This window comes from Penicillium alfredii (genome assembly GCF_028826965.1).
Source record: "Penicillium alfredii strain IBT 34128 chromosome Unknown utg000007l_segment0_segment0, whole genome shotgun sequence".
NCBI classification, from domain to species: domain Eukaryota; kingdom Fungi; phylum Ascomycota; class Eurotiomycetes; order Eurotiales; family Aspergillaceae; genus Penicillium; species Penicillium alfredii.
In genome coordinates, this window is record NW_026622704.1 from 2,384,917 (window position 1) to 2,412,299 (window position 27,383).

At 51.6% G+C, this 27,383-nt stretch overlaps 14 protein-coding genes across 14 annotated transcripts; 7 read left to right on the forward strand and 7 right to left on the reverse strand.

Annotated features, from left to right (window-relative positions):
• Positions 1 to 89: 89 nt before the first annotated feature.
• On the forward strand, positions 90 to 1,357 carry NUU61_005562 (Gfo/Idh/MocA family protein; the record flags this gene model as incomplete). The annotated part of the gene is made up of 3 exons (XM_056656144.1): positions 90 to 133; positions 199 to 924; positions 988 to 1,357. 3 exons carry the CDS (start codon positions 90 to 92, stop codon positions 1,355 to 1,357), a joined length of 1,140 nt encoding a protein of 379 aa, XP_056511757.1.
• Positions 1,358 to 1,977: 620 nt separating this feature from the next.
• On the forward strand, positions 1,978 to 3,871 carry NUU61_005563 (sugar porter family MFS transporter; the record flags this gene model as incomplete). Its single annotated transcript, XM_056656145.1, has 4 exons — positions 1,978 to 2,108; positions 2,181 to 2,504; positions 2,583 to 3,445; positions 3,501 to 3,871. 4 exons carry the CDS (start codon positions 1,978 to 1,980, stop codon positions 3,869 to 3,871), a joined length of 1,689 nt encoding a protein of 562 aa, XP_056511758.1.
• A 202-nt stretch (positions 3,872 to 4,073) lies between these two features.
• On the forward strand, positions 4,074 to 5,039 carry NUU61_005564 (uncharacterized protein; the record flags this gene model as incomplete). The annotated part of the gene is made up of 1 exon (XM_056656146.1): positions 4,074 to 5,039. The coding sequence occupies one exon, from the start codon at positions 4,074 to 4,076 to the stop codon at positions 5,037 to 5,039; it is 966 nt and encodes a 321-aa protein (XP_056511759.1).
• A 180-nt stretch (positions 5,040 to 5,219) lies between these two features.
• On the forward strand, positions 5,220 to 5,705 carry NUU61_005565 (SRPBCC family protein; the record flags this gene model as incomplete). The annotated part of the gene is made up of 1 exon (XM_056656147.1): positions 5,220 to 5,705. One exon carries the CDS (start codon positions 5,220 to 5,222, stop codon positions 5,703 to 5,705), a length of 486 nt encoding a protein of 161 aa, XP_056511760.1.
• A 43-nt stretch (positions 5,706 to 5,748) lies between these two features.
• NUU61_005566 (uncharacterized protein) lies at positions 5,749 to 6,057 on the reverse strand (the record flags this gene model as incomplete). The annotated part of the gene is made up of 2 exons (XM_056656148.1): positions 5,749 to 5,908; positions 5,939 to 6,057. The coding sequence occupies 2 exons, from the start codon at positions 6,055 to 6,057 to the stop codon at positions 5,749 to 5,751; spliced, it is 279 nt and encodes a 92-aa protein (XP_056511761.1).
• A 20-nt stretch (positions 6,058 to 6,077) lies between these two features.
• On the reverse strand, positions 6,078 to 6,523 carry NUU61_005567 (uncharacterized protein; the record flags this gene model as incomplete). The annotated part of the gene is made up of 2 exons (XM_056656149.1): positions 6,078 to 6,284; positions 6,389 to 6,523. The coding sequence occupies 2 exons, from the start codon at positions 6,521 to 6,523 to the stop codon at positions 6,078 to 6,080; spliced, it is 342 nt and encodes a 113-aa protein (XP_056511762.1).
• A 494-nt stretch (positions 6,524 to 7,017) lies between these two features.
• On the reverse strand, positions 7,018 to 7,971 carry NUU61_005568 (PhzF family phenazine biosynthesis protein; the record flags this gene model as incomplete). The annotated part of the gene is made up of 1 exon (XM_056656150.1): positions 7,018 to 7,971. One exon carries the CDS (start codon positions 7,969 to 7,971, stop codon positions 7,018 to 7,020), a length of 954 nt encoding a protein of 317 aa, XP_056511763.1.
• A 1,392-nt stretch (positions 7,972 to 9,363) lies between these two features.
• Positions 9,364 to 10,676, reverse strand: NUU61_005569 (MDR family NADP-dependent oxidoreductase; the record flags this gene model as incomplete). Its single annotated transcript, XM_056656151.1, has 5 exons — positions 9,364 to 9,591; positions 9,658 to 9,715; positions 9,794 to 9,863; positions 9,920 to 10,058; positions 10,119 to 10,676. 5 exons carry the CDS (start codon positions 10,674 to 10,676, stop codon positions 9,364 to 9,366), a joined length of 1,053 nt encoding a protein of 350 aa, XP_056511764.1.
• A 409-nt stretch (positions 10,677 to 11,085) lies between these two features.
• On the reverse strand, positions 11,086 to 14,745 carry tof1 (putative DNA repair protein (Tof1); the record flags this gene model as incomplete). The annotated part of the gene is made up of 4 exons (XM_056656152.1): positions 11,086 to 12,131; positions 12,187 to 14,319; positions 14,367 to 14,604; positions 14,659 to 14,745. The coding sequence occupies 4 exons, from the start codon at positions 14,743 to 14,745 to the stop codon at positions 11,086 to 11,088; spliced, it is 3,504 nt and encodes a 1,167-aa protein (XP_056511765.1).
• A 198-nt stretch (positions 14,746 to 14,943) lies between these two features.
• NUU61_005571 (3-hydroxyacyl-CoA dehydrogenase family protein) lies at positions 14,944 to 16,030 on the forward strand (the record flags this gene model as incomplete). The annotated part of the gene is made up of 3 exons (XM_056656153.1): positions 14,944 to 15,069; positions 15,119 to 15,218; positions 15,300 to 16,030. 3 exons carry the CDS (start codon positions 14,944 to 14,946, stop codon positions 16,028 to 16,030), a joined length of 957 nt encoding a protein of 318 aa, XP_056511766.1.
• A 2,016-nt stretch (positions 16,031 to 18,046) lies between these two features.
• arp6 (actin family protein) lies at positions 18,047 to 19,643 on the reverse strand (the record flags this gene model as incomplete). Its single annotated transcript, XM_056656154.1, has 4 exons — positions 18,047 to 18,185; positions 18,248 to 18,310; positions 18,376 to 19,110; positions 19,165 to 19,643. 4 exons carry the CDS (start codon positions 19,641 to 19,643, stop codon positions 18,047 to 18,049), a joined length of 1,416 nt encoding a protein of 471 aa, XP_056511767.1.
• Positions 19,644 to 20,223: 580 nt separating this feature from the next.
• Positions 20,224 to 21,345, forward strand: NUU61_005573 (uncharacterized protein; the record flags this gene model as incomplete). The annotated part of the gene is made up of 1 exon (XM_056656155.1): positions 20,224 to 21,345. One exon carries the CDS (start codon positions 20,224 to 20,226, stop codon positions 21,343 to 21,345), a length of 1,122 nt encoding a protein of 373 aa, XP_056511768.1.
• Positions 21,346 to 21,541: 196 nt separating this feature from the next.
• NUU61_005574 (uncharacterized protein) lies at positions 21,542 to 24,580 on the reverse strand (the record flags this gene model as incomplete). Its single annotated transcript, XM_056656156.1, has 1 exon — positions 21,542 to 24,580. The coding sequence occupies one exon, from the start codon at positions 24,578 to 24,580 to the stop codon at positions 21,542 to 21,544; it is 3,039 nt and encodes a 1,012-aa protein (XP_056511769.1).
• A 1,062-nt stretch (positions 24,581 to 25,642) lies between these two features.
• On the forward strand, positions 25,643 to 26,917 carry NUU61_005575 (uncharacterized protein; the record flags this gene model as incomplete). The annotated part of the gene is made up of 1 exon (XM_056656157.1): positions 25,643 to 26,917. The coding sequence occupies one exon, from the start codon at positions 25,643 to 25,645 to the stop codon at positions 26,915 to 26,917; it is 1,275 nt and encodes a 424-aa protein (XP_056511770.1).
• Positions 26,918 to 27,383: the final 466 nt, after the last annotated feature.

The following is a 27,383-nucleotide window of genomic DNA, read 5'->3' on the forward strand; positions in this document are numbered from 1 at the left end:
CCACCCGGGGAGTTTCGGAGACCCGCGCGGGGCCAAGCTGGGTATATAAGCGCTGCTTTTCCTGGTCGCATCCACACAAGTCCCCAAGAATGGCGATCGCCGAGAACACGATTTTGCGCGTGGGAATCGTAGGGTCAGTGTCAACGGGTGTCCTTTGCTTGTCGAGCTTGTCGAAGATTCAAGCTAACTGCCTCGCAGGTGCGGTGAAATCACCCAGGTGGCTCATATCCCGACTCTGGGATTCCTGTCGCATCGGTTCCAAATCACCTATCTCTGCGACGTCTCCCAGGACGCCCTCAACCACTGCCAGACCAAAGTCATCGGCCCTACGCCCAAGACGACTCGCAATGCCGAAGAACTGTGCGCCTCGACGGATGTCGACGTTGTGATGATCGCCAACACCGATGCCTTCCATGTGCCGCATGCACTTCTCGGCCTGAAATATAACAAATTTGTCTTCATCGAGAAGCCCATGGCTTTAACTCTGAAGGACGCGGATCTTGTCATTGAGGCTGAGAAACAGTCCAAAGGAAAAGTCATGGTGGGGTATATGAGGCGCTATGCCTCGGCGTTTCTGGATGCCATCCAGGAGATTGGAAGCCTCAGACAGATCAATTACGCCCGGGTCCGAGACATCGTTGGTCCAAACTCTGCCTTTGTGGGCCAGTCGGGCACGTATCCGAGGACTTTCCAGGACTACGACCAGAAGGATACCACCGCCCTGGCCAAGATGAACGGCGAGCTGATCCAACAAGCTCTTGCGGAAGAACTGAAGGTTCCAGCGACTGCCGACCTGGCCCTTATGTGGAGGCACCTGGGGAGTTTGGGCTCGCATGACCTGAGCGCCATGCGCGAGGCTCTTGGAATGCCGACGAAAGTGCTGGGGGCCTCTCTCTGCAAACCGACAGGCGCACCCTTCTGGAGGTGAGTAATTGTAGCATTTATTGGATCGAGAAGTATATTCGCTGATTGTCTGTTGATAATCAGTGCACTGTTCCAGTATCCATCATTCAGTGTCGCTTATGAATCGGGCATTGACGGTGTACCTCGATTCGACGCCTCTATCGAAGTTTTTGGAGACACGAAAACCGTTTTAGTCCGCTATGACACCCCCTACGTTAAGGGCCTACCGGTCACGATGGAAATCAAAGAGCAGATGCCGGATGGATCATACCGCGAGTCGACTGTGCGAAAGACGTACGAGGATCCCTACACTCTGGAAATGAACGAGCTCTATGCATGCTGTGTAGAGGGCAAGCCGATCAAGACAACGGCGGCAGATGCCCGGCGGGATATTGAGATTTTTGGCATGGTTCTACAGGCTGGCGCTCCGAACAAGTCCAGTGGAGCTCAGTAGACACGTTGTGCATACACGACAATCTAAATATTTGTGATATAATCCTTGGTACCTGCGTAGATGACTCTGCAAATGTAGATCATTTGATATAAACATCCTGGGTATACGCTTGAGGCTATATAGTTCTTTGGCTTCAATAGACCCATTGCTATTCAAGATATCGACTTACACTGCTAACAACCCCTTAGCGGCTAAGTTGATAATTTGAATAGTTCATAAAATGTGGTATCTTGAATGGTTTGTAGGTATTATTTTTCCGAATCTTTGTAAAGACATTTTAATCCAACTATTCCCATGCTAGCGCATCTCACGTTCGCCGAAACTCCCCGTTGCGGATATCCGAGACTCCGCGGCCGGGGACTACGGGGTCTGCCCTGTTCAGAGGAATGGCAGGGAACGACATGGACTGGGGAAGTGGGTAGATCAACATCCTTTGATGTTTTGTTCCTCTGGATTGCTAATCCTCTCGAGGCTTGAATACGCCCTCCTGGGTGGATTTAAATACCACCCAGACAATCCCGTAAAGCCTCAATAGCTCTCGGGTTTCACAATCTACACCTCCCTAAGACGCTTTATACTACTTTGATACAAATTATTCGTTTGGGCTTTATATTCCCACAATGGGACCGCCATCGACATCCCCAGCCGTCGGGTTATCCGCAGCAGAGCTTCGACTACAGAGATCCAACGGATCCGGGATCTCGGGGCTCTTCAAGAATGGAAAAGTGTTTTCGATCGCCTTCTTTGCCTCGTGAGTATTTGGTGAAAACAACTGCATGTAAGAGAGACAAGAGGGAGAGACTGTTCCCTGACACGTTTCTAGACTGGGTGGCTTTATATATGGATATCAACAGGGCGTCATCTCGCAGGCCCTGGTGATGGCTCGCTTTAAGAGTGACTTTCCTAGCATTATCGGCTCATCCGGAGCCACAGGATGGCTGACCTCGATTTTGCAACTCGGTGGATGGGTTGGGGCATTGTCTGCTGGCGTGTTCGCCGAGGTTTTCACTCGAAGACACACTATCTTTGGTGGCTCTCTCTGGATCATCTTGGGGTCCTTTCTTGCGGCTGGGGCTCACAATGGAGCATATCTCTATGCCGGTCGTTTCTTTACGGGTCTCGGTGTAGGAACTTTGAGTGCTGTGGGGTAATAATCATAATCTCCTTCCAAGGCTGCTCATACCTTCAATCATGAAGATATCTTAACTCGCTAACTCAACTGCAGTCCACTGTACAATGCAGAGCTTGCTCCTCCCGAGATGCGTGGTTTCCTGGTTGCGCTCCAACAACTGTCCACTACTTTCGGGATCATGATCTCCTACTGGATCGGCTACGGCACCAACTATATCGGCGGCACAGGAGAGAATCAGTCTGACTGGGCATGGCGCACACCCCTAGTGGTGCAAGGCGTGCCCGCCATCATTCTTGCCTTGGGAGTGATTTCACTGATACCCTTCAGTCCCAGAATGCTAGTAGGCCGAGGACAAGACAACGACGCCTTGAAGGTACTATCTCGTCTCCGTGGAGTCCCGCAAGACGACCCACTCCTCCAGATCGAATACCTAGAAATTAAATCCGAGGTCCTCTTCGAGCAACGCACATTCGCCCAACGGTTCCCCGATTTGGCCAATGGCCGCAGCATCTGGCGCCGCGAGTTTGCGCAATATACCAACATCTTCCGCACCAGAGACAACTTCAAGAGGGTCGCTACTGCTGGCTTGGTCATGTTCTTTCAGCAGTGGAGTGGCATCGACTCGATTATTTATTACGCCAGCTCGATCTTCCAGACGCTCGGGCTGAACTCGGGCACTATCTCTCTGCTGGCTACGGGCGTGGTCGGGATTATTAACGTGGTCGTGACCATTCCGACTGTTATGGTGATTGATAAAGTCGGCCGCAGGCCTCTTCTGTTGGTCGGGTCGATGGGCATATTTTGTTCTATGATTATTGTCGCCATCATCGTTGCCTTATTCCAGGGCAACTGGCAGGACCATGCTGCTGCAGGATGGGCAGCCGTATCATTCATCTGGATTTATATCGCCAATTTTGCCTATTCTTGGGGGCCTGCCAGCTGGGTCTTGATTACCGGTAAGACCTCAATTGATGACAGAATAAAAACATGAGAAGTACAATGCTGATGTAGTGGGCAATGCAGAAATCTTCCCGCTGTCCATCCGCGCCAAAGGTACCTCGATTGGAGCCTCGTCCAACTGGATGAACAATTTCATTATTGCTCTGATTGTGCCTCGGATGATTGAGGGCATGGCATGGGGCATCTACCTTTTCTTTGGGGTGTGGCTGTTGCTTGGCGCCTTGTTTATCTGGTTCTTTGTGCCCGAGACTAAAAATAAGACGCTCGAGGAGATGGATCTGGTATTTGGAAGTACTATGGCTAGTCAGGACCGTGAGCTCTCGGCCGCGGTGAGAGCGGAGGTTGGGCTGACGGCGATGTTGGAGGCGAGTCGAGAGCCCAAGGGAGAGGTGCAGGGAACATCGCATGTAGAGAGTGCATGATAAGTGTAGAAATATTTGTTATTTTGGTCTGACAGTCAGCGCAGTGACGGCTCGGCTGGCGTTGCCAGCCCTAAGTTGGTGGCGGAGCAGGCAGCAGCAGAGCCTCACGATTGAGTCATGCAAGGTGTTCAGCTTTAAAACATGCAAATATCACCTGTCCATAGATGTCAGTTGCACATTCTGATTCAACCACACCATCACGATGGCCAGTCTCCTAGGGGATTTTCTACGGGGTGCGCCCCCCAATGCCTCGATGCACCAGATCGACTTTATGCACACAACACCGCCCATCCCCGCGCTCAAGGACTGCTTCGCCATAGTGATCGACGACTTCATGACCGAAGCCGAATGCAAAGAACTTCTGAAACTAGCAGAAGAAAATACAAAGCTGCAAACCGCAGATGCGTCCACTTCTTCTTCTACTACTGCTGCTGCTTCATCGCCACCCCCCATTTGGCAACGCGCTATGATCAACGCCGGCGGCGGCAGACAAGTCATGTCAATCGACTCGCGCAAAAGCGGACGACTCATCTTCGACTCTCGCGAGGTCGCCCAGCGTCTGCAGGACCGCCTGATGCCATTTCTGCGGGCGCACCAGCTCGACCGCATCACCAACCAGCCCCTCGTAACGGGACTTGGACCAGCAAAACGGGGCGAGGTGATGCGGCTCAGCCGGCTCAACGAGCGTCTGCGATTCCTGCGCTACGAGGGCGGCGATTATTTTCGGACGCATTGGGATGGTTGCTATGTCACGCCGGACGGGACGGAAAAATCGCTTTATACTATACATCTGTACCTGAACGGCGACGGCGAGCAGGACATGGCTGAGTTGTTGTCGGAGATTGAACGCGCCGATAAACGAGATGGCTTGTTTGTGGAAGATGGCGAGGTCGATCTGGCGCAGGTCGGCGCGGAGGACGAGTCTGAGGCGTCGCTGTTCCGAGACTCTGCGCTGGAGTCGCTGGATAACAATGCGCCCCTCCTTGGTGGAGCGACTTCGTTCACCGATAAGCTTTCCACCGCCAACGCCGTGCGAGTCTTCCCCCAAACCGGGCGCGTGCTCATCTTTCAGCAGCGAAATGTGCTGCACAGTGGAGATGATGTGTTCCGTGGAGTCAAATATACCATGCGCACAGACATGTTGTATACCACAGAGCCGCCTGAATAGGTTTGAGTTCTGAGTAGAAAATGAGAAGCAAAAAGAAATGCAAAGTTGATTCATCATCCTCGGGGCCCGATAAACACCGAATCGATTGACGTCATCCGCTTGATTCCCCCAGCTTAAATCGATGCATGTCACCTCCCAATGGTTTGAACAGCCCACTTCATTCCCTTTGATCGAGTCGCAATGCCTGCAGCAAACAACATCGCCTTCACAGCCCCGATCAACCCGTCGGGCGCAACCCCCGTGCTCACGCCCCAGCAAATCTGGGCGGGACTTCTCCTCAAGATTCGCTCCGCCGAAACCTTTGTCCCGGCCGCAATTCAGTCTACCACAGTGGTGAGTGACTCGGTCGATTCCACCACCGGCAACCCCGTTACCGTCCGAGAAGTCACCTTCCGCGAAACCCAGCGGAAAGTGCAGGAGACCGTCACAGCCTTCGAGAGCTGTCGGGTGGAATTCGCCCAGCCAGATGGAAGCCGGGTCAGCAATGTGGTCAGTGAGGGCGCGGGCGGGGAGCTGTATATGACCTATATCTTTGAATGGCGGCATCCCGGGGTCTCGGCAGAAGAGCTGGCGACGCTGCTGGAGAAGGAGAAGAAAATGAGCCAGATGGCGGTCGAGGGGACGATCAAAGCTCTGCGACAGTTGGTCGAAGAGAAGAAGATCTGAGGATGTAAGACTGATTGTCATGCCTAATGCATGTTTCTTTTTTTCAATAGCCATCGAGGTGTTCTGGATAACTATCTTCTCCATATCTTTGATGCACCGTGGCCTCGAAGTGGTGCTGCTTGAGAGCTTTGGCCTTCATCGCCCGGTCTCCCCCCATGTGTTCTCCCGCTTGCGGCGAGAATGTGAAAGCCAAATGAAGCGGACTGATTCGATTCGACGCGGATAGATTTCACCTCTCTGTGGATGCCGGGAGAAAATGACGCGTCGGTTTACCCGAATAATCCGTATCAGAAGAGCCCAGTCCAGCCGACTTAGGAGTAGTACGTCCAGCTCCAGCTCGGGCAATTCGCATTGTCGAAGCAATCGCCAACACTAGCCCATGTCCTTCCATCCACTCCAGGTCGGCTCGTCATTCCCCTCCCTTTGCCAATGCGACAGGGCGAACTCGTCATTGTCGATATACCAAATTCGGTCGTGCAAAGGCATAAACGAGATACGCCGAATCCAGGACCGAACTTGGGAACGGATGGCAGACAGGAATCCAACGAGAAGACACGGATTCTCAAGGGCAAACCAATCCTCGGATCAAAAGATTAGGCCGGCTTCATCATGGATTTTCCGGTTGATGGTCAGGATATGCAGATTCTGCCGGCGTGTGCAGAGACATGGCAGAGATCTCATACAGGGCTTGCCCTCCCAGCGTCCCACTTTATCCCAGTAACAGTTGTCGCAGAGGAATCCATTGCTGTGCGGAGTGCCCCATTGGCCGCGAGCAGGTGACTGGAATATACTGGGCTGGGGCATTTGGTTCCATCCATTATCGTGGCATCTGGCGCAGTGCAAGTCAAACTGGCGACTGTGCTTGGCCCTGGTCTGGAATAGCCAAATGGGGTGCAGCTGGGATCATGGAGGATGTCGAACCTGCACGGCTGTACCAGCAGTTTTTGATAGACCACGTTCTTCAATTCACGTGGCAGCGCGAAGAACCTGGGTGTGTGAGAATAGAAGAATTGGTGGTGAGAGATGGGGACCTACCGGTCGAACAAGGTCAGCTCCATGCTGTCGAGAACTCGACTTTTACATAGTTGAATATGAGTGACAATGAAACAAAGAAAAAAGAATTAAACGTTTACATCTTACACTGAAAGGCCAATTAGAGGGGCATCGTCCAAACATAATTAATTCCATCCACCTTGTTCTTGCATGACTCGACATGGAGGATCGTCACGGCTGTGACACAGCCAACAGTCATCGATTGAGCTTGATCTTCGATTTACTCTATACCCAGAAATAATGTGTCTGCCTATCCTGATTAAACATCAGGGACCAAAACCCGGCCCTCAGACACCCGCACCGCCGTCCCTGTCAACAACATCTGCTTAATCTTCATGTCAGGGTCCAGCGCCACTCCAACTCCAATATCACTGCGCCTTCCCATCTCGACACCCTGTACCACATGGTATAAGTGAGGCTGACCAGCCTGGCCCTCCGTCAGGGTCAGGTATGCCGCCAGGCCACAAGCCGAGCTACCCGTTGCCGGGTCTTCGAGGGTTCCTAGCATCATCCGCGTGCGAATAATCTTCTGGTCCGTAACATCGTCGTCCACCTCTCGGACGAAGAAGTAAACGCTCACCAATCCGGATCTCCACCCCTCGTCGAGGTAGTTGCCGTTGGTCGAAGAGACGAGCTCGCCCCCGGTCGCGGGGGTCACGGCGGCCAACGCGGCCAGAGTGGGAAGCTCGATGAAAACCTGGCTCATACCATTGACGATCGAGAAGACCGGGAAACTGACATCCGGCTGCGGAAAGAACGGAGCCAGAGTCGGGTGAAGGCGCAGCAGATCCTTCAACCCGAATCGAGCGGCGTGGATGCGCGTGTTATGCGCGATCTGTGCAGAAACAGCCTTGGAAATGCTGTCCTGGATGGAAATCGGGATATCGCCTGACTTGGTCGCCAGCGTCGTCACCCCGCTAGCATCCGCTGCATCCGTGGAATGACACAGGAACCAAGATGCGGCGCCGATGGTTGGGTGGCCTGCGAATGGCAGTTCGCAGTCTGTAGTGAAGATGTCGATGGTACGCTTGCTTTGCTCACGGGCCGGGTGCACGAAAATGGTCTCGGACAGGTTGAACTCCCGCGCGATGGTTTGTTTCTGGCTCTGGCTCAAAGAGTCCGAGTCCTCCGGGAGAAAAACCACAGCCAGCGGGTTACCCGAGTAGGGCTGGGATGTGAAGACATCGAGAGTCACAAACGAGAGTTGGGCCATGGTGTCTTTATAAATCGAACATCCCGTTGCAGGCAAATGGCGGGAGAGGGACTTTTATAGTCTCCACTTTCTTGACTCACTCGTGTTCGGCCGAAGACTAGTGGGTCGGCGCTTGAGCATAGAGACGATAATGAGGATTGAGTCAAAGTGACCCCTCTCTTCCCCCGCTGTGCCCCTCGTGTTGGCGGCGTCATACTTGACAAGCGTAGGTTGTTTTGCTTTTACAGGGCTCGAGAATTAGACATAAAAATAAAAGAGGCTCAGAAATTATCTTGAAAAATATGATAAAAAAGATCTTAGAGAAGAGTATAAAATCTATTCTAAAATATCCCTCAGAAGATATCTTAATAGCTAATAGAATCTAATAGAAATATACTATATATACAAAATGAATAAGCAAGCAAACAAGTGAAAAAAAAAGTATATATAAGATACGCCAGCTTGATTTACCTCTTTCTCCTTTACTACTCTCCTTGATAACTCTCCACGATCAGGAGAGAAGCTCTACTGCCCCTCTAGTTTGCTTTCGTTGTTTCCCTTCTTCATCTTTGAACCCACTGGCTGTTTTGAAAAATGGAGCGTAACGAATGGGCCCCGGCTTAGCCTGGGCCCTAGGGACTTGGTGTCCAACTTCCTCGGATTTTGAAGCCGTTCGAATTCATGGGGTGAGTGATGGTCTATTTGAACGAATATCCATCCCATGCCGTAGTGGGAGTTCAATTAACTAAGAGGCAGTCTCAAAAAAAGAAAGAAACCACTGCAAGCCAGTTCTTCGAGTTAATTGGCAATGAAGCAACCAAGGGTTGTGTGCCCCGTGGCTTACGGATTCCGAGCAAAGGAATGCAGCAGCATCTCTGGAGTCATGATTTCCAGCAGTCACACATTATATACTCCCTGCCTAAGGCCTAAAAGTATATCATCATCAGAAAGTACCTTACTCTTTCCTTGATTGCTTCTCAGTATATGGATTATTTCGCCGACGTGCTCCACAGCTCGAAGTAATCTGCAAAAATACAATCTTATATATATCGCGAGCCAAATTGTCCAATGGTCTGAAAGGAACACTCTAGCCTCGTTCCGGTGTGTCTTAACGTATCAGATCCAGACTTAGATATGCCGCATGAAGGTGATGCAGAGCAGGGGGCTGCTCAACAGGCAGCCGCCAAAGCGGCCAAGGAGAAAAGAGATCGCGAGAACAAGGCAGCTGTGGCTCAAGGCTTACAGAACCGGTGACAACTGAATAGCTCTCATCGTCGGGCTATGAAGCTCAGGCCCGGAGAGGGAAAAAGTAGGGCAATTCATTTGATGGCTAGGTAGTTATTGGTTTTAGAGAAAATGTAAGACTCCTTGTAAAAGATTCACAGCCTAGAAAAAACAATTTATTTCGTTTACTTATCTCAGCTTCGTGACCAGCTTGCCCGTGTTTCCCCCGGAGTATAGCATCATCCAGGTGCGAGGGATATCAGCAAACTCCGTGTCAACAACCATTTCACTTTCCTCGCTGATAATCAGGTTATCCTTCTTCCATTCATCGATGAGCAACGCTTGCACCTCGGGAAGATGTTTAATCCAGTCGATACTGATAAATCCCAGGATCTGTAGGCGCATGGTGACGACCTCCTATATAAAAATGAAAAAGAATCAGTCAATCACCCGTCTTCTTTGGATCTTCAAGGGCATGTCTACATAGAAGTTCTTCAGCCCGATGATATCAGCGTCGCGGTTGTAGTTCGAAATGGCACCACTGAAGAGTCAGCATTCAGTGTTCAATATAGATCTCCCAATGACATTGGCCCTGAAGATATCAACTGGAGATGCCTACCTGGCTGCGACACGACCAAACTTGGTCATTCTAGTGAGCATGAAATCCAAGATTTCGCCACCGACGTTGTCTGCCTCAATGGTCAGTTTGTACTATATTTGAAGTCCAAGACCACACATAACAAACCAAAGTAGATCTCCACAAAGCCTTCGGTTTCCTGGGTGAGCTCCTGCTTGAACGAGGGCGACTTGTAATTGAGGCAGACATCTGCCCCAAGCTTTTCCACCCATCGACACTTTGCGTCAGTGCCTGCAATCCCGATCACCTGGATAATCGTCAGAGCTACCACTTACAAGCTACACAGATGACAGACAAGAACACTCACCTTTCGACACCCGATCATCTTTTTGGAAATCTGAACAGCCATCGTGCCGACAGCACCAGCCGCCCCGCTGATAACAATCGCATCAGTCTGCGTCGCCTTGACGATTTGTGTTAGGGCATAGTATGCCGTGAACCCCGGTAGCCCCAGCGCTCCCAGGAAGTGCGTTATTGGCAGTTCTGGCAGAGAATCAATGACCGAGACATTCTGAGCCTCAGTGACCGAATACTCAGTCCAGCCCGGAATCCCCAGCACTAGACTTCCCGTAGCGACTTCAGGGCTGCGAGACTCCACCACCTGGGAAATGCCCATAGATTTCATGGGCTCGCCCTCCTGCACCGGCGGCAGATACAGTCGCTCTGCTTGGGCCAGAGGCGAGATCCACGATCGCTGCGTGGGATCGTTGCTCAAATACAGGGTTTTCAAGAGGACCTCGCCTTCCTGCAGTGCTGGGATCTCAGCTGTTTCCAACGCAAACGTCGACTGGTCTCCGTTTAGTATGGGCTCTCCATAGGGCTTCTTGCGGAGAACCCAGTGTTGGGTTTGGGTTGGCTGTTCCATATTCGTGAGAACCGTTGATGGCGCGAGTTGGGTCGAGCCGGGAGAAAGATGAGAGTCATGACCATGTTCCTATATACTCCTCGCTTCAGTACCACGTCATGATGCTTGCTCCTAACGAATATCAGCTAACTTGGGACGGGAGAGTCCTCAACCGAGTCGGGCTATAGTTCACCGTGATCCGAAAAGCGGGTGGTTACGATCCGCTCGGGTGACCCTCAACATCCGCCCCCGAAGGGGCTGGCCCAAACGGGGGCGAATTTCAGCAAATCGGTTTTCAGAGAAACAAAGTATCCGTGGAATCATAGCAATATGGTCGTTGAAGCTATCGTGGTCATTTCTTATGTGCTCGGCTACTTTAAGCCAATCCCAGTTTCAAGCGCCTCATCAGGTCATTATGAACGTATCGCCTTCATTCCGAGTCACTTTCAATCACAAACCCTCCACGCATGCGTCGTCGAGGCGCAGCCACGGGGGTATCCTCGTCGGCATCGGCAGTAGTCCCGGGGGCCGTCGTGTCGGCGTTTGTCTTCCGGTCTCGACTGAAGGCTAAGTCGTCATCGAAATCAAGGTCGTCCTCCCCAGACGTGAGAGGAGTGTCTTCATCCTCTCGAGCATCACGGCTGGTGGAAACATGCTGGGAGTTCGGCGACTGCGCGTCCAGTTCGGCCATGAGGATGTCGCCGTCGCCGTCACTCCCGGCGGAGCCAGAACTGCGTCGTTGGCGCTTGCTTTTTGTTGCCGCGGTGGAAGTACCAGCACCATTGTTGCGTTTGCGCGCAAGAGATTTGTTGCCCTTGGCGGTTGTTTTTTCCACGCTGGCTGTAAGCAAAGCTTTCTTGACCTGCTCCGCTTGCTCCTTTCCACGTTTTTCTTCGAGACGGAAGAACTCTTTATCAGCTTCTTCGTCGGTCTCCTCGTCGCTATCATGGATAAACAGATCGCTCTTGATCTTCGCCTGGCGAGCCAGCGCATTCGTAAGACGCGCCTCGCGGCGAGCTTCAAGAGCTCCGTCGTCTAAAGGCTCCTTCTCCGAGTCATTCCTTTGCTTCTTCTTGCGTTTCTTCTTCAGATCATCCAGGGCATTAGATTTGGATCGTGGATTTGGTGGGAATAAGGGTCCATCCGGAACATTATCTTCGCCTTCGGAGTCAGATCCGAAATTGACGTCGAAGGTGTCCTGGGCCCCTCTGTTCCAGGCGCTCCCAGTCTCCTTGCGTCGAAGGTGCTGACGAGGATCAAGTTCACTGTTTTCAGACAGAGGGTTCTGGAGAGCCTTGTGGATTGCCGAAATGGTTTCATGTAGATCTTTGGACGTCATAGTTGCCGGAATAACCCAAGACGCGCCAGGTATATCTTCCACCCCGAGACGTTCGAACCCAACAAGAGCCATGAGCAAACGAAGCTTCGCGTTCGAAAACATGGCATTCTGGCAGAATTCATCACGGGCCTTCACAGCTGTATGAAAGTTAGTAGACGTCAAAAAAATCAAAAGCAACCAAGGACGGCATACCAATCATCGGATTAGGGATGTGAATGGCGTCAGTTGATTCCGCGCGACGGGCTTCATCTTGCGCTTCCCAGTCTTCTCTTTCGGATGCGGCCGAGCGCAAAACATCACCAATCCATTTCACCAGATCGGCACGCCCATCAAGGACAAGGGCGCCAACCACAATACCCAACCTGGCCTCTTTTGTAGTAGCCTCCCTAGAGGTGATCTCAAGCTCGGCGGGCGGTCGCTTGACAGTAGACAGGGTTTGCCTTTCGTGCCCGTATTCAAGGTAGAACACGGTGGAGTTAATCTTGCTGAATAGTAGCTCGGTGATCAAGGCAGGACGCTGGTCCAATTTCTTGAGGAGTCGTCGAATGATCTGTCGGACTAATTCCTCCCATTCTTTGAAAATCGGCTTGCTCGAATCTAATCCTTCTGGGCCTTTAATCATGCGATAGAAAAGACTTATGATATCCAGTCGGAACAGCAGGACGGTCATCTCCTGCTTGAATGCGATGCGGTAGAAGTAGCGATGAGCTCGCTTTAGTTGCTCCGAGTTGAGCTCTCGGTAGTATCCCGTGAAAGCGACAAAGGTGTCAACACATTTCTGGTTGCAGAACTTTGCTGCAAAGCGCTTGAAATCAAAGCTGCGCTCCTTGATGACCTGCGCAGTGTCCACCATATCCTCATCTTCCGAGTTCTGTTCGTCATCGTTTTGGGCACCACCTTGTTCACTAATCTGGTCGGCCTTCTTCTTGCTGCGCTTGGCCCTCCGGCGAGAACGCACTTGCATGTCAGCGTTTTCTTTAGAGTACCGTTCCAGCATCCGCAGAAAGACGTGAACAAGCTCGGTGCAGGCATCGAGATAACCAAACCCTTGATCTTTGTAACCACGCATAATGGCAATGATGCGGTCATGTGTGGTTTCCTCGTAGAAAATTCGATTTTGAATGTTCTCGGCGATTTCTTGGTCTTCGTCCAACGGAGACGCAGCCATCTCCTGGACGGTCAGCAGGATCTGGGTGAAGCAACGCATCTGCGCATTCAGATCTTCCCATTCTTTGTTGTCCATACTATTCTGCATAGCTCGATTCAAAGAGATAAATGTCTCTTGGTTCAGGACTCCAGCAACAAGACCATAACTATCTGGCTCTATGTCTTTGGTCGTTTTCGCGTTTTTGGCGCGCTGGGATTGCTGTCGAACCCGTCGTGCCCGCTCCGCTTCGAGGAACCAACTAACTGTGTAGAAAAATTGTCGGGTGTTGATATCCATCACACGGTCCGCTTCGCGTTCAATGGCCTTCCGCACGTGAGTAAATAGAGGGTTGAATCCAGAGTCCAAAAACTCCTCCACAAAGGTTCTCAGGTTTTTCGATGCCAGAGACGAGAGATGGATAGGCATGTTGAAGTTGTTGTTCTGGACCACTTCCTCCTGTCGACGACGAGTACGAGGCTTGTTCCACTTTTTGCTCTGGTCCATTTTGTTCAGAGTCGTCTGACTGTCTCGCAAGGTATCTTGTCCTGAGACTGTGGACACCTTGGCCTCATCCCGCTTAACCCAGATCATAGTTCCAAATCTCCCATGCCGTGTAGGTGCAGTTTTTGCATATTCTCTCTGAAGCGAGTTTTCCTTGCGGAGAAGATCGCCGAGTTCGTCGGTCCGTTTGACTTTCCTCTGGTCCTCGTCCATGAATAACTTGTCCACATTCACGCCCTTTACTAGGTGAAACAGAATCTCGAGAAGAACGACATCTTGCAAGTTGAAGTCTTCCCCAATGTTGGAGCACATGGTCAGGAGAAGAGCAAACGCATCTTGGCCTTGGAATGCATTGATAGTGGAAGATCTGGAAGTCTCCTCCTCATCTCCTTCAGCCGCAAGTCGTACGTTGGAGGATATAACGGCCATATTTCGCAAGAGATAGAGCATCAATTTGATGATTCCTTCGTCTCGGGTCTCGCGGTCGGATCGGGGAATGGCCATGCTCGGAAGGGCAATTCGAACGATGGTACGGAGGAGATTTGAGCCATCATGCTTGAGAATGCCTCTTTTGTACTGGACCTGAGCCTGTTGAATGTATGGGGTATGACGATGGTGGTTCACTGTCATCTGGCTGTGGAATTCCACCGGCCAGGTCAAGGGGACAAGAAGCTCCACTGCTCGAATTAGTACCCAATTCCTTCCCATCTGGTTCAAAACATACAGCATGCTAGAGCAACGCGAGTCATATGTTTGCTTTTCTGACCACTGGCCCACCAAGTCGAGAGAATCGGAAGTAGATCGCCGTTCACCAGGTTGGCTTCTCCCAGACATCGCGCCACGTCCATCCGGTTATTTTTCTCATCGTACAATTTCAACCATCGTTTGATATCGCGCAAGCAGGCCAATGCGTCGTCTCCCAGGATATACTGGTCGGCATTTTCGCCATTGAACCCTCCCAGCTAGAGTCACCATATCAGCTCAGCTATCAACAGCGGAGGAAATTGGAAACTCACCGCAGTGACCAAGCTATACACATAGCCACGCACATCAGGGTCGACAACCTGGACATCGTGGCCCAGAGGGCCAACCTCGTCATCCATGATGATGATGCGACTTTACGTGGAACGCGTCGACGCGTTGAGTGGCCTCGGGTCGGATAAAAGCAATCGCCGACTGCCGGAGATAACCGATGACGTCGGAAAACACGTGAAGATCACATTGTCTCTTGTAGATGCGCTTCTTCTTTCTTTCTCTCTTTCCATGTTCCAAGTTTGCACAGTATTCTTTGTATTCTAGTCATGTTTGCTTCTTCCCTCCGTTCGATTGGCCGCAATAGCCCTGCAGTGGCCCGCACCTTCAGCTCTACCTCCGCAACATGCGCAGCCGAGGTCAAGTCGTTGGGCGTTATCGGAGCGGGACAGATGGTCAGTTCAAATGAAAAGATGCTCTTCCAGTATTGCTCATATTATACAGGGATTGGGAATTGCTCTAGTCGCAGCGCAAAAGGCTCAGGTCCCTGTGACCTTGGTCGACAATTCCCAGGGCTCGTTGGATAAGGGACTGAAGTTTGCCGGTAACATTAAGCCCCTCTTGATTGAAGCCGGGCGTGGTCTTTTTTGTTATTGAGTAGTACTGACGCGGATTTGGGGACCAGATAAACTTCTCGAGAAGGATGTCTCTAAGCAGCGCCTCACTCGGGATGCAGCCGATGCAGCCCGTGGGCTCATCGCTCCAAGCTTGAAGATGGACGATCTCTCCTCAGTGGACTTTGTCATTGAAGCCGTCCCGGAGATTCCCGATCTCAAGACGTCAATTTTCACCAACCTCGCCCAGATTGCACCCAAGCATGCTATCCTTGCGACCAACACTTCTTCCATCTCTATCACCAAAATTGCTGCCGCTACCACAACGGACCCGACAGATCTGCAAGCTCCATCGCGCGTGATCTCCACCCACTTTATGAACCCTGTTCCCATCCAGAAAGGTGTGGAGATTATCCGGGGTTTGCAAACCTCCCAGGAGACCACAGAAACGGCTATTGCCTTTGTGGAGCGTATGGGTAAGGTGGCGTCCATCTCGGCGGACTCGCCCGGCTTCTTGGCCAACCGGATTCTCATGCCGTATATCAATGAGGCGGTCATTTGTCTGGAGACGGGTGTGGGTGGCCGTGAAGATATCGACAATATCATGAAGACCGGAACCAACGTCCCCATGGGCCCCCTGACCTTGGCCGATTTCATCGGGCTGGATACCTGCCTCGCCATCATGAATGTTCTTCACCAGGAGACTGGAGATAGCAAGTACAGGCCGGCCGGTCTCCTGCGCAGAATGGTAGATGCTGGCTGGACGGGCAAGAAGAGTAGCAAGGGTTTCTATGACTATTGATTGCCACGATGTCGGCAATGAAACACAATCAGAACATGATACACCCGCTGTATGTTATCATCTTCGGCCAGTTTTCCTCGGTCATCATTATATAAAGGTCATCTTGTTTTGAAACGCTTGGATCAGAAAATACACTCCCATTGCCTCGGTAAATCGGTCACTGCGACTGTTCTGCCTCTTGTATCTCTGCCTCTTCTCGTTCCGCCTGCTGCATGGCAGCAACCACTATGCGGATATCAAGGTCTTCATCCAACTCTAGCTCGTTATTGTCCTGCATCAGAGGGCTCTTCCCGCACTTGCACCGAGAATATGGATAGGCGCAAGTATAGCTGGTCCTAGTTAGCATGAAACATTTCCAAAATGTGTGGAGATGAGAGAGCCGAAGAAAGAAAAACAGCCACACACCAAAATTCTGCGCCGCATTTGCAGATAATATGGCTGCAGCCTTCTGTTTTCTCAACCACTGCCTGGCAGTGGTAGCATCGCTTCCACTGATGACGCTGCGCCAGTTCCTGAACTGCCTCGAAATCCGGATCCTCGGAGCACTCCAAATCCCCATGGACAATATCATGGCACTGTGAGCAAATCTTTGCCCGGCAATAGGGGCATCTCTGAGTTCTCCTCCACGTTGCGATATTTTTCAGGGGAATCCAGCGACCACAACTCTTCCGAGGACAGTACCAGCGCTCAGCGAGAGGGGTGGCTCGCTCGTCTGCTCGTGATTTATAGCAGCTCTTTCTGTGCCGATTCGTCTGGAAAATCTGTTCTGCAGGGATTTCCTGTGAGCAGCACCGGACAGGGAAGAATTGCTCGTCTTGTAATGCTACCTGTCCCATCCGGCTCAGGCAGAGCTGGCAATACTTATGCTCGCATGGAGCAGACACCAGTTCGCTGGTTCGGATTTGTTTGCAGCATCCTGTACACGCCCTAGATCTGGTCAGCACCTCTGGCGTCTGGGATGGACTATGGAAAATACTGACTCCCGAGTTGATGATCCCTTTCTGGAGGTGAAGCAGCGGAATCGCGCCCTGACTCCGTTCTCAGCACGGTGCTTCAAATGCCTTGGCACTTTGTGGCAAAAGCCTTGGCCAGAGACTAGGTTGTTTCTCTCGTCTCCTGTGTGGTTGTTGATGTCACTCCATCTTCGCGATGGCCCGTCCAAGGCCCGGTCCAGATTTGGCGTTTGACATCCTTTTTGGCCATTGAGTTTCGACACGGCTGCGACAATTGTTGTCAGGTAGGTTGGGAAGATCTTCATCTCTGGTCGAAAAGGAGACTGCTACCTTGTAGCTGCCTAGCTTTGTTGTCGATTTCCATCTATGCCCCCATAACACGAAAGACCAGAGCTTCTTATATAGTGACATAGGGCAATACCACTCCCTGAAGCTAACCGAGGATCTCACAAACACTGTTTGAGTCTGTTTGAGTCTGTCCTGCCCAAAAAGGTCTCGGTGACCCTGGGTCGTTCTTAAGGGTAATTAATGCCTACCTTGGTCAGCTCGAGCATGATCTTACAATGACCAACACACCTTCATGTCATAAAATCCTCGAAGAGCTGATCAGGGTTCTTGTAGCTCTGTGGCCAGCTCTAGTGACACTTGGAAAATTAGTACTCTTGAAAAATGCCAAAGGGTGTGCGGTGCAACTCTCATGATCGTAGCCAACTGAGCTATAATTGTCTTGGATCGTAATAATAGAGAATACTCTTAATTCCGCTGCCTCTTCCTGTTCCCCATGAACAGATCCATGGTTGAACGGCTAGACAAGACCCCATTTGGATAGCATCAGGGCGAGAACTGGTAATCACTCCGTCATCTGGTGTCAAAGCACCCATGGATGGGCTCCCTACTGGAGTAAATCTAGAGCACGCTGAGATAAAACAGGGTAGGCTTTTCTGGAAGATTTCATATCGACCGATCATTATGCCAGGGGTATCATTAATAAAGCTACAAAACGCCTCCCTGCGCAAGACTCCGAATTTTCCCAATTTGTCAGCTTGACCACTGTACTTAACGTTCACACAGTGCCAGCGAAGCGTCGACCAGCCCATGTAGACCCGTGCTCTTGATATTCCTGTCGGGTAATAGCAACCTTGCTCAATTCTTCTCGGTTGTTGGCGAGACGAGATGCTCCGAGCCATGCCGAGCGAATAGGACTATTGTTTTGGATACATATCAGCATTGTTCGGTGCCTGTAATAGGGTGCAAGACCACTCACTCGTGAGCCCGGCGCACTCTCACAACACATTCAGCCGAGGCTATTTGCCGTAGTTCAGTTTCCCTTCAAGATAGAAAAATGAGGTTAGTTAAAGCTGGGACCCCACACGCTTGTCCATAAGAACTTACAGTCTCTCCATGAAGCCTGGAATCAATGCATTGCCACCAACAACCAGGACATTCGCCAGGAAAGCGGCGTGCAAGCCCGGAGGTAAAGCAGACAGGCTTTGAATAATGATTTCGGGGACTCCGGCTTGCTTCATACCAATATCCTTTGGAGTAAACAAGAGCTCTGGAACAGTGAAGCGTTCGTTGCCCAAAACCAGGACATCTTCTGACAGGACCTCAGCGCTAAGTCCCGAAAGAGCACCCTTCTTCTTTTTTGCATGTAGAAGGGGGTCGTGTGGTCTCATGAAGCCCTTCTTGCCCGCATTGGGATCAGGCAACACGAAGTCAACCACCACGCCCTCCTCGGAACCAGCCTGGCGCTTCCGGCCTGCTTGCCAGGTCCGTTCCATATCCCCAGCAAAATCATTGCTCACAAAACAAGCCGATTCCTTAACTTCATTCATGATGTATGTCTCATCCACCATGTTGTATTGCCTCATCGACACAATTTCCTTGAGATAGTTTGTCAGGTGCTTCCCTCCAATGTCAAGTCTGCGGATTCCACGCTGAAGGGCTTGGCCTTTGTAAACGGGGGTCACAGTCGTATGGGAGTAGCCCGAGTCAACTACCAACAAGCAATCGGCAGGCGCGATCACCGAATCAGGGTTCGGGGTAATCGAGTCGCCGAATAGGGTATGAATTTCGTTCCAGGCGTTGAGTGTCGGGCCTTCAATTGAATGACATATCAGTATTGACCTGGATGACCTTAACGGTGGGTATTCAATGATCTTACCCAAGCACCTCACATACCCACCAAACCCCCATTCCTCCATCACCATTTCATCCGTGTTCCGCTGTAGCGTTGGCAGAGTATTGGGCGCCTCGGTCAGCACCAGCGTCGTTTCCTCGGGGGAAGCCACTCGAGTGTTCTTATTCCGTGCCGTCTTCTCATCGAAGAAAGACTGCTCCCAGATTTCCTTTTCCGCTTCCCAGTTCACAAGATACCCCTTCTCCACGGGGCGGCGAAACATTGCCTCGTTCCAATCGCTCACATTCGTGGTGATCTGTGCACCAATAACGACGCGATTATCACGGGTCTTGACGAGGGCATTAGGGACCGAGGAGCAGGCCGAGAGCGCGGCCTCGTCGGAGGATGGTAGCTCGGGAGCATAGCCGGCTTTGATTGCATATGCACCATTGTCAAGCACGAAAGTCTTCTGGGGTATTTGTCGCGTCACTTTTGGCTCTGTGGCGGCCTTCGGAGGAGCCCGGGTCTTGGCTGTTCCCATACTTGGTCAAAGGAATGGAGAAGTTGTAAAGCACCGCGGACCCAAATGTCACTGTTTGGTGTTTGTCTTGTTTGACTCAAAACATCCCCGGACGTTGTGTTGTCCAATGGAATTTAGCGATCAACCTAAGCAGATTAATTTGTGGTATAGAACTATTTATGGCCAATGCTGAAGCTGGGATATACATTCGAGGCTCTTCATGTCGTGTGCATTGGAGTCCAGCAGGACAAGACCAAAAAAGTATATAAATTTGGCGTATAGATGTATGAAAGAGCTTAGTGGATTGGATTCTTAAGCTGAATACTTTTTTTAACGAATCGCTACATTTTCTACCAATATCGGACAAGAAATCACTATAACTTGAACCATATATCAAAGCAAAGCAAAGCTCCATCCTGGGGTTTGTTTATCGTGGTCCAGCAAGCTTTCCTGTAAAAGCGGCGAGGGGATCGACCCGAACCAGAAAAGATCGCAGGTGATCCCGCCGAGCCCTAATCAGCCCCGCGTTATCAGAATTCAAACGAAATTTATCTCTTTCAACTCAAGAGATACGCGAACGGTGGGCGCTGCGCCTTTCATCATGTCTAAGCAGCTATCAACCATTCTGTCGACAACCGTGGCCCTGCTGGGGCAGTTCCAAGACGCCCTCTCCGCAACCTCGGCCGCCGGCCGCGCCGAAACACCCAAAGATGCCGAAGCCCTGCCCCTCTTATCGGCATCCTCGGCCGCTCTCAAAGCGCAGGTCACGAAACTCTCGCTGCTAGCTATCTCCTCCCCCTTCACACATACCGCCGTGACCGGTGTGATCCGCGACCTGAATGACTCGGTCCTTCCCTCGCTTGTCACCGCCGCCCTCCTCGTGACTCCGACCCAATATACCAAAGCGTTCCATTCCGAGATCTTAGTTCTGTCGAAAACCGCCCTAACCGAACTCTCGACTCTGGTGCAGGAGGTCCAGCGGGTCGCAGACCAGAAGGACCGCGCAAAGAAGGAGAACCCGGCAAAGAAAGAAGCCGAGCTGACCCAGTTCGAGAAGGACGCCGTAACACTTGCCACGGGTCGCGTGTGGGATGCGTGCGAGACAGTGACGGATGTTGCGACGAAGGGGGTCGTAGGATTCGTCATGCGACGCGTCGAGCAATGGAGGGACCTCGTGCGAGACGCAATTGAAGAGATCGAAGAGTGGGACCCGAACGAAGAGGGCGATGCGTTCTTCGACGATCTCATGGGCGATGACGATGCCAAGGCGAGAGATGATGATTCCGAAGACGACGATGAAGACACTGCTGCTTCACACGAACAGAAGAAGTCTACCATTCGCTTTCTCAAGCCCATCGCCCAAGTATATCCCGCGATCATTAACAATCGACTCAAAAAAGCGGGGACGACACCTTCGTCTTCGCTGTCGGGTGTTACGAGGCTGCAGTCTTTGATGGCGAGCCTGCAACCCATTCCGGATCACGTCGACGAAGCTGCCGGCGCTCTCTATGAGGCCAATCTAGCCAAGTCGGCCCGATTCCTGGTGCGTACGAAGAAGTGTGCCGTGCAGGCGGTAAATGTGGTTATGGCCCCCTGGGATGCTGCCAATGGAGCGAACGGTCAGACACAAGCGGAAGATAAATTTACAGTATGGTCAAAAACATGGCTCAAAGTCGTGGACGAGGTCAGTAAACCGATCGATGCTGCTGCAGGGCCTGAATAGACGCTGCTCGGCACAGCAATGTAAATAGAAACCTTTGCATTATCAAAATACCATCGTATTGAAGAGAAATAACCCAACAAATAGCATCCACAGTGATGCTGGTAATATGTGCATGAGAAGAAAGAGAAAAGAAATGGTCTAAGTAGTATACACAAAACATTGACAGATCCCAGCTTGCCGAGTGCTGGTATCGAATTCAATATTCTTCGGCAGTGGGCTCATTCTCGGTTTCCCACTCAGGGAGCTCCGCCGTAGGTATTCGCTCTCTCAGGAACTCCAGGACAGCCTCCGTTCCTTTGGCAACTACCTGCCATCGAGGAACACGAAATCGGTTGCCTGCGACCTCAAATCGTCTCAAGGCCGATCCATTACCCCAGTTCCGAGGTGAGCGTTCAGCTCCCAACAAGCCGATCTTTGGCGGAAGAAAATCGATGTCATTATTACCAACATCTAGAACCTGCAGCCCTTGAACGGCTTCAAAATCAAGCCGAGAAATCTGGTTATCAGAGGCCAGGAACGTCTTGATTTCGGGGTACTTTTGTCGAATGCGTGGCAGAGAGCCCGTTAGACGATTGTTGGAGACATCAAGGAATGCCAGTGACGGAGCAGCCAGATTGGTCATGAGTGGTTCAAGTGTTGTCAGACTGGCGGCGTTCAAAGTGAGCGTCTGAAGTTTGGGCAATTCAAGCGTTGAAGAAACCAGGTCAGAGCTATTCAATGGATTATGCGACAGATCAAGCTCCACCAAACCTTGTGCAAGCATTCCAAGTGCTGGGACTGGAAAGCAACGCAGCTCGTTATGCTGCAGGTAGAAGCAGCGGATATCTTGGAAGGAAGTTACCTCCAATTTTTCGGTCTCCAAATCTGTCATATCAGAGTGTGATCGGTCAAGGACACCTCCAGGCTTGATGCGCCAGGCACTATCTGGTGTTGGGGTCTCCGGTGCGAGGGTAAATTGCGTGGCCACCGAGCCCTCATCATCTGTATCTTGAAGATCAGGCTCACATCGGTTTCGCATGTCCTGTTTGATTTCTTCGGTGTCCATGCTCAGAAGCTTTCGCTCCCGGAGCGGGTTGTTGGCGATTCGGAGTGTGGAAAGGCTTTCCATGAACCCAAGTTTTTCATCCAGGCGCGAGATATCATTCCCTGTGAAATCGACCGTCTTAATTTTCTTGAGTTCCACAAGTCCAGATGGGAGCTCTGCAAGGCTGTTGTCTTCGGCTGAGAGCATCAAAAGTGATTGCCATGAAGACACACAAGGTAGATGTTTAATGCGATTCACGCCAATCAGCAGAGTGTGTAAACTGGGAAATGCAAGCATTTCATTCGCCGAGAAATTCTCAACCACATTGTTGGCAACGTTCAGGGATTGCAATGTCTCCATGCGGTCCACCGAGGCCGGGATAAGGGTGCCTTCCAGCTTGTTATTTGGGCAGTTGAGTGTTCTCAAAGGAAGTTTGCTCAATTCCTCAAATGGCAGAGTGACAAGTTGGTTGTCACTCACATCCAACATCTTGAGACAGGTTAATTCAGCTAGTTGCTGAGGGAGCTCGGTCAGAGCATTTCCACGAAGATCCAACGACTCCAGATCGCGGAGTCCACAGATCGCGGATGGCAATGGCCCTTGTAATTGGTTATTCGCCAGTTTCAAGTCCGTCAGAGACGGGATCTCTATGATAACCTGGATGTTTTCCATGCTCAAGGAATTGTGCGACAAATTGAGGGAGCGTAAGTGCTGCAACCACCTGAGTCCCATCGGCAGACTTTGCAGCACATTGCCGTGCAAATCCAGGGTTTCCAATGCACCAAATTGCAACCCCCGATCATCGCTGTCCGGGTCAAAATTCTCAGGGTCAATATCGGGAAAGGTAGCATCCGATACCTCAGCCAACTCGTTGTCTGCGGCGATAAACTTGACGAGATCTACATTCTCGAACCAGCTGGAAGAGCTGTCAGGATCAAAGTCGTACATCGTCAAAACTTCCTTTGGAATCTCTGTCAAAGACAAAGCTGCAATATTCAGCAGGCCTGTCGAGCGGGCCGTCTCCACGCGCTTCCTTAAGACCCCAGGGTTGGATCCCTTGGGCAGCTGATTGAACGGATCCTGGATATCAGCGCTTCCCAACTGATCGGCAGGTGCGGCCTGAGGAGCAGATTTTCCACCCTCTGCCGCTGCCTTTCGCGCAGCTTTGGCTTTAGCAATGCTTTCACGGAGCGCGCTCGACGATTTGGAGACCTTTCTGTTTTCGCTCTCTGCCTGTTGATCCCGCGAAAGCTCGTCCTGCGCATGAGAAGACGTAGACGCATATCGGGAAGCAGCCGAGGGAGTTCTCAAAGTCGAGGGCGATCCTGGTTTGGCCTTCCGTGTCTTCCGTACATGGAGCGGTCGCTCTGGAGGGCCCATCTCTGACTTTTGAGTGTTTGAAGACGTCTTGTTCGGAGAGGGGCGAGGAGTTGAATTCTTTCCAGGCGTGTCCTTGTTGCTTCCAGACACGCTCAGATTCAACGGACGCTTTTTGAGCGGCGATGCGGCCTCGGATATGGCAATTTCTCCCATTGCAACACTGTTTCTTGCCGATGACTGCCTCATTTTTGAAGGGCTCTCATTCGCATCCGCGGCATTGAATGTTGACAGAGAGGAAGCAGTCGACATGCGCGACCTAGAAGGAAGCCGAAGTTTGGATACTGGTTGCGCTAGCAAATCGTTGCCATTCTGCTGGCTAGAAGACGATCTGGATGGTGACCTCGAGTAGCTAGACACGTTCGACGGCGTTCGAGACGGCGAACGTATCGGGCTGGCCCCGTTGAAAAAGCTGGACTGCCTTCTGACTGACGCTGGGGATGGCGGGATCTGCGCTATGGTCTCCATTGTGCGCTCTGACAAAGATGGGCGCTCCTCGCGCAGGCGCCCGCGGGGTTCTTGAGCCGATGCGCCATCTTCCTCCGCCGACACGCTCACATCTTCTGGAATTTTTACATCATCCGCTGCAGCTTGAGGTTCGTCTTGCTTCGGAGCTGTCGTGACCCGAGGTTTAGTGGGTGTTGAATGGCGTGGCGGAGGTTTCTTGAACAACGACTCATGGGATGGTCTTCGTAACCTGTTATGGTCCAACCCCGGATCGGCCTGCAATCTTTCTCGGGAGGGAGAAGGTCTGATCGGTTTCAACGTGGACGTGGGCAAGGGCAATCTGGATGCCAATCGTGGGATGCCACTCGGTTTAGGTTGTCGTTCCATGATGGCCGGGAGGGACTCCGAAGGTTCTTTTGGTCAGGGAGTAGAGAGAATGCGGGAGTTCATGTCCGACAGCCAAGAACCGAACAAAGAATGTGGACGGTGGGGGAGGGGGTGATACAGCTCAAAGAAAGATTTTAGAAGAAAAGAAATTGGGATCAATCCAGGGACCAAGGGCTGATCGCCGTGAATTGAGGTTTACAAAGCATTGGATTTGTTTACTTTTTGCCATCACCGGGGGATGGGTAGTGATGCCTGAGGCAACAATCGAGTCTCCATTTCCATGGTACACCCGGGGTACCTAAGGGACCTCGCCAGGTACATAACCCCAACAGGTATTTCGAAGTACCCCAGTCAAGCGAGGTGTAAGTTGGCTGGGCTGTCGCATGCGGTGCCCCTTGCGTTGATTTCTTACATTCCAAGGGTCCCACGTAAGTATACCCGTGCAAATGTCAGAAGTCAATTTCGAGAACGACTTATAATGAATAAATTCTATACGACAATCCACATAGCATTGTTATCTGATATCTATAGATCTCAATATTTTGAATATATCCATGGATTATTCTTATTCTTATTATAAATCTCACTATATCATGATCCGGCTCGTTGCCGGCCCAACGCAGTCTGCTGCTTGCGGGTGTCCCGTGACCGGAGGCTGGGGCATTCCGCTCCCAGCCTCCCAGCCCCCCTCATTATGATCATATCACATACATTGCAAGTCAAAAACTCCCCACCCTCTCTGTCTGATTTCTTCTTTGTTTAAGAATTCAAAACCCTTGACTCCTTTCGTCTCCCCCCCCCCCCCCTGATTCCCCAGATCGTCTGTCATCTCTGCGATCTTGCGATCCGATTATCTGGTTCCCCGGGCGACACTCTAGGCGCAGGGTGATCCGGTGAATCTATTGACTCTGAAGTTTGGATTTAATCACTCTCCGGTATGCGCTCGATCACCCTCCAATTGCTATTCGCTCAATGCTGATTCAGAACATAGTGCGAGGACCCGCTCCCCACGGTATACAGCCCTCGTGGTCTTCCCGACGATCATACACATCATCCACAATTATGTCCCATCACGCAAATTCTTTGTCGCAAAGTTCTCTGGCAGCGCCAGCAGAAATTGTTCCGGCCACATCAGTGAAGCGGGCCACTTTGTCACCATCGCCGGAGCTGAGCGCTATGGCCAAAGACCAAGCCGACAAAAACAAATTCCTCTCGCCCCCGCCTCTCTCCTCATCCGACATGACTCCCCCTCCCTCGACTCAGATTCCCGGAGCGCCTCTTCGCCGGTCCCGCACTCATTCGCGCTCCTTAAGCCCATCGCTGGTGGCGCCGGCCGACCTAGACAAGTCGCTGTGCGACGCCTATGGAGCCTCGGAGAATCTCCCAACCACCGAAGACATCGACAATGCCAGCGAGACGCAGCTCCGAACGATCGCGAAGGATCTTCTGGCCGTGGCTCAGGAGTCTCGCATGTCGGCTTTGCACTTCAAGTTGCAGAATAGTCTTGTCTCTTTTGCGAGCAATGAAGCGGTCAAGCGCGCCGAGGTCGAGCATCAGCTCGCTAAACGAGAAGTGGAAATTCTTCAGAGTGCCGAGTATCGGAGTCGCTCGCGTCCCGCCGAGCCTCTCACACCCCAGCAGTCCCAGTCGGTCACCAAGGACGAGTATCTGGCCGCCGTTCAGCGGTCGCAAGACTTGGAGAGCGTCAACACGGTCCTTGACCGACGACTTCGACGAGCCAAGCGGGCCATTGATGATTCTACAGCCAAGTCCTTGGAACTGACGGAGCAGAACGAAATGCTGAAGAGGCGCATCGAGGACAATCGCCGTCACTTTTCCCAAATTTTCAACTATGGCTCCCTGTCGCCCAGCATGCAGAGCGAGCTCCAAACAATTTGCCGCGGCGAGCAGACCGACGGCCTTGCCGCTCTTCTCTTTGCCGACAAATTTACCAATCGTCTGTCCGAACCCCATGCTGCCTATGGCGCTCATCCGTCATCTCTCCCCATGACCCCGAACCACCCGCGTTCGGCCCGCCAGGAGCGTCATTACTTGACGCCCTTGGGGAACATGCGCGACAATCATTACGACAGCGATAGCACTGTCTCGCTTTCTGTCTCGGAGGCCGGGGAAGAAGGCCCAGAGTCGCCGTATCCGCAAATGCGGTCTGGTGTCCCGAAAAGCAGCACCCTGCTCCAAACGAAGCTATTTGGTCAAGTGAGCAAACCCGGCGTTGGGCGGAACCATTCCACCAAGCGCAAGGCAGGTTCCGAGGAGAGTGGTACAACCACAAAGAAGTCAAGAACGAACCGTGTGGGTCTGGGCATTGAAGCTTAAAACTACGACACAAGTCCGTGCGCGCCCTCGTGCCGTCGACTTGGATATGATTCATGACCTAGCGCTGCTCTTCTTTTCTCACTTGATGTTACGACACGCTCTCGGCGGGAACCATCACGAATAATGAACGCATGCGGTGTTTGATACTAGCGACCCTTGTGGCAATATTTTCTCGGTTTGCAAAACCATATTGCACTTGTGTTTTTTTCAGTCTTTTGTATCCAGCAATTTGAGAGTTTTCGGTATGGACTACAAAGACTTGAGGGGGGTTGACGTAACTGGGTACTGGCTTTGGAATAGCATTCTTGAGCTACTTATGGCAGTGTACGGCTGTACAATAGAAATCAAGCTTTGCTGAGTCCCATAAAAGGGATTGCATGAATAATAGCTATCTGGCAACTACGTTCAAACTTTCATCAGCGTATCTGGTATATCCAGGCTCACTAAGTGATATGATGTAGTCAAC